The sequence below is a fragment of the Nelumbo nucifera genome, chromosome 1 (assembly GCF_055504915.1).
Source record: "Nelumbo nucifera cultivar China Antique chromosome 1, China Antique-T2T, whole genome shotgun sequence".
NCBI lineage: Eukaryota > Viridiplantae > Streptophyta > Magnoliopsida > Proteales > Nelumbonaceae > Nelumbo > Nelumbo nucifera.
In genome coordinates, this window is record NC_142649.1 from 55,944,712 (window position 1) to 55,947,797 (window position 3,086).

Here is a 3,086-nt window from a genome sequence, read left to right on the forward strand (position 1 = left end):
GCATTGATGGATTTGACCATTATTTTAGTATTAGATCTACAAAGACAACCACAATTTCTTCAATCTTACAAGACAGGTCTGTTCCAAAATTTGTCTTAAGGCTCATTCAAAACTGATGATAATGTTTATTATTCTGATGATGATGATGATGATGGTTTTGTCAATTAATCTTGGTCCCTCTGTATCAGCTTTGGAATGATTAAAAAAAACAAGAAAATATACAGTGGTTATCACACTGGAGATCATGGGATCCACACATATATTTTGCATTGAGAGTATGAACTTTTGTACAATAAATATGAAAGTAAATTTAATTGACTTCATATTTCATGGCAGAGAAGCTGTTAGTTTGTCTTAATCAAGCTTACTGTACATGTCGTCCATATAAGCTCATTTTCTTCTTAATATTAATTTTGTTTAGATGGATGATGAGGCTCAAATATAAGAAAGGCCTAGCACCAGCACATTATTAATACATATTAGAATTCCTGATTATTTTATGCTATTTTCAATCACCTACAGTGCCTTCTTACGCAATGTCGGTTCAGTTAAACATTTCTTTTTGATGGAAATGGTACTGGAAATAATACTAGTGATCAGATAGAAATCAGAAATTCTCATATTAACAGGTCAATTGGCTTATTAAATTCAATCCTGGAAGAAGAAAAGTGAGAAAAGGACATTTGAGGTGTTAGAGAAAATCACATAATCACAGTAAAGTAGACCACAAAAAGCCTTAAAAGCAGAGTTGATTCTGAGGCTTGGTGATCTTCTAGTCCCTGTCATGGAAGAATTATCAAACAGACCCATCTGAGAGATCAAAAGACAGTTATGTCCAACAGTCCAAGAGTCTGAGCTGTCCAACTTGGATTGGTTCTCATTGGGACATTGGAAGAGCTGGAATGTGGTCTGCTTTTTCTTTTTTAATTAGAGAGATCCAAGGCAGAAGATAAACTAATTAAGCTTTAGTAATACTAAAGTGGGTCCTCAAATTTATCAATTATAGGCCTAATAGATACCTGTCACATGAGATGTGGTGAGAGAGCTCCTAAGCTAAATATTTATAGCACACAGCCTTCTTTTTGCAGCATTTCTGTCTCTCTTTTGCTTCTTCTCAAATCCTTCAGTTGGTGTGGAGGATCAGTTTCCCAAGATGGCAAGCTACCTACAGAATGAATTGCCATTTAATGTTCAGGGAATGGCCACCATAGCACGGTTTCTTTCACATTCAAACATGTGGGGTGAGCTGTGGGAGACTGCTTATTGTGATGGTGATGATGGTGGAGCAGGAGGAGCTTCTTCTTCGTCGTCGTTGAATCAACTCTTCTCAAGTCCTGAGTCTAGTTCCTCTGTCGATGAGGCCGTAGCTTCCGGTTTGAATAATAATAATGTTGCAGAATTCACCACCCCAATCATGGTACCCGAACAACAAATCTGTCCAATTTCATCATGTGTTACTTCTGCATCAAATTCTCTTAGCTCCCCACAGGGACACTCTGATGTCAATGGAAGCTTCAGCACTCCTGTGAATTTTATAGAATCATTCCCTGAATTAAGCCAAGCCCAAGCTTCTACAGCACCTTCACCTCCCACAGCTCCAAATTTTCCCAGCTTAAGTCTCTTCTTGCCGGAACCTGCCAGCATAGAGCCCACAACAAGCATCAGCTGCAATAACCAGAGGTCTCTACCCATGTTGTCATCGTCAAATCCATTCTATAACGTCTCAGACCTTCACCAAATTCAGCTTCAACCAGGACTTGAATGGCTCAGGATCAATCAGAGTCTCATGAGCCGTGCTTCAAAAAGCTCTGGTGACCATTTGCTTGGCGCCACCAAGACACAACCCATGAAGTACAGTGGAAGAAGGATGCAAGATCATCAACAGAAAACGTTCTCATCCCCAACTAAGCTCTACAGAGGAGTGAGGCAAAGACATTGGGGGAAGTGGGTTGCAGAGATCAGGCTACCGAGAAACAGAACAAGGGTGTGGTTGGGAACTTTTGACACAGCCGAAGATGCCGCTTTTGCCTATGACACAGCTGCTTACAGGCTAAGAGGAGAAAATGCGCATTTGAATTTTCCGGATCTAAAGCATCAACTCAAGCTAAACTCTCTGATTGGAAGCACTGCAGCTCTTCTGGAAGCAAAGCTGAAGGCTTTTTATGAAGGCATTCAACCTCAAAAGAAACCAACAAACCCACCACCATCACCACCATCCTCAGAGACACTCACATCTGAGAATACAACTGTTGATACTTTGGATCAAAAGCTATCGAGAAGGGAGTGCTCATTTGATTTGGAGAAAAGTGCTGGATCTGAAGTTGTTGAGAGCAAGAAAACTGTGGGGTTACTCTCTGATGTGGATGCTGTTCCATTAAGTAGAATGCCTTCTTTGGACATGGATATGATCTGGGATTCCCTCCCAGTTGCTGATTCATGAAAAACTCTGTTAAGTTTCAAAATTCATCTAGTTTATTGCAAAAAACAAAAAACAAAAAACAAAACAAAACAAAAAAAAAGATCTGCTGTGAATTGCAGACCCAACAGAGAGAAGTCGGGTAGATCTGCAAGTGGTTGTGTTTATATCCTAACCAACATTGGATGTTGATTACTTTTTTTTCTTTTATTCTTTATCTTCATTAATGACCTGAATCCAGATTCAGGATCTCTGCAATTCTTATCCCATATGACCTTTGTATGAATGGCTTCCTTTTGACATTTTTCAATATATATTCATGTTTCTGTTCTCTTACTAATTTTACATCATCTCATTCTTTACCAAGAAAACTCCATTTTTAGTATGGAAGAGCAACAGAAAAAGGAGAGATTCAGAATCAGAATCAGTTGTAAGCTGTAACTGACAAAATTTGAGGGTTTAGTGGGACCTGTTCCTAAGTCTTGTTCAAAGTAAACATGCTGGGTTGTGTCATCATGAGGCCCATATACAGGGGAGAGATCTGAGCAAACCCATTGGCTAGTATCTCTTTCTATGGTCTACCAATTATCAGAGCACCAAGGGAGTGGATAGGCAGAGTGACATGGGAATAAACTGATGGGAACCATCTTAGGAAACTGATTGATTGATT

The 3,086-nt window shown here is 39.4% G+C and overlaps 1 protein-coding gene across 1 annotated transcript; it reads left to right on the forward strand.

The window, feature by feature from the left end:
- The first annotated feature begins 606 nt into the window (after positions 1 to 606).
- LOC104586003 (ethylene-responsive transcription factor ERF062-like) lies at positions 607 to 2,736 on the forward strand. The gene has a single exon (XM_010243083.3). It carries the CDS (start codon positions 1,154 to 1,156, stop codon positions 2,438 to 2,440), a length of 1,287 nt encoding a protein of 428 aa, XP_010241385.1. The 5' UTR covers positions 607 to 1,153; the 3' UTR covers positions 2,441 to 2,736.
- The last annotated feature ends 350 nt before the right edge of the window (positions 2,737 to 3,086 follow it).

Excerpts from the sequence above, each read along its gene's own strand:
- LOC104586003 (XM_010243083.3), top strand. The coding sequence starts at position 1,154 with ATGGCAAGCTACCTACAGAATGAATTGCCATTTAATGTTCAGGGAATG.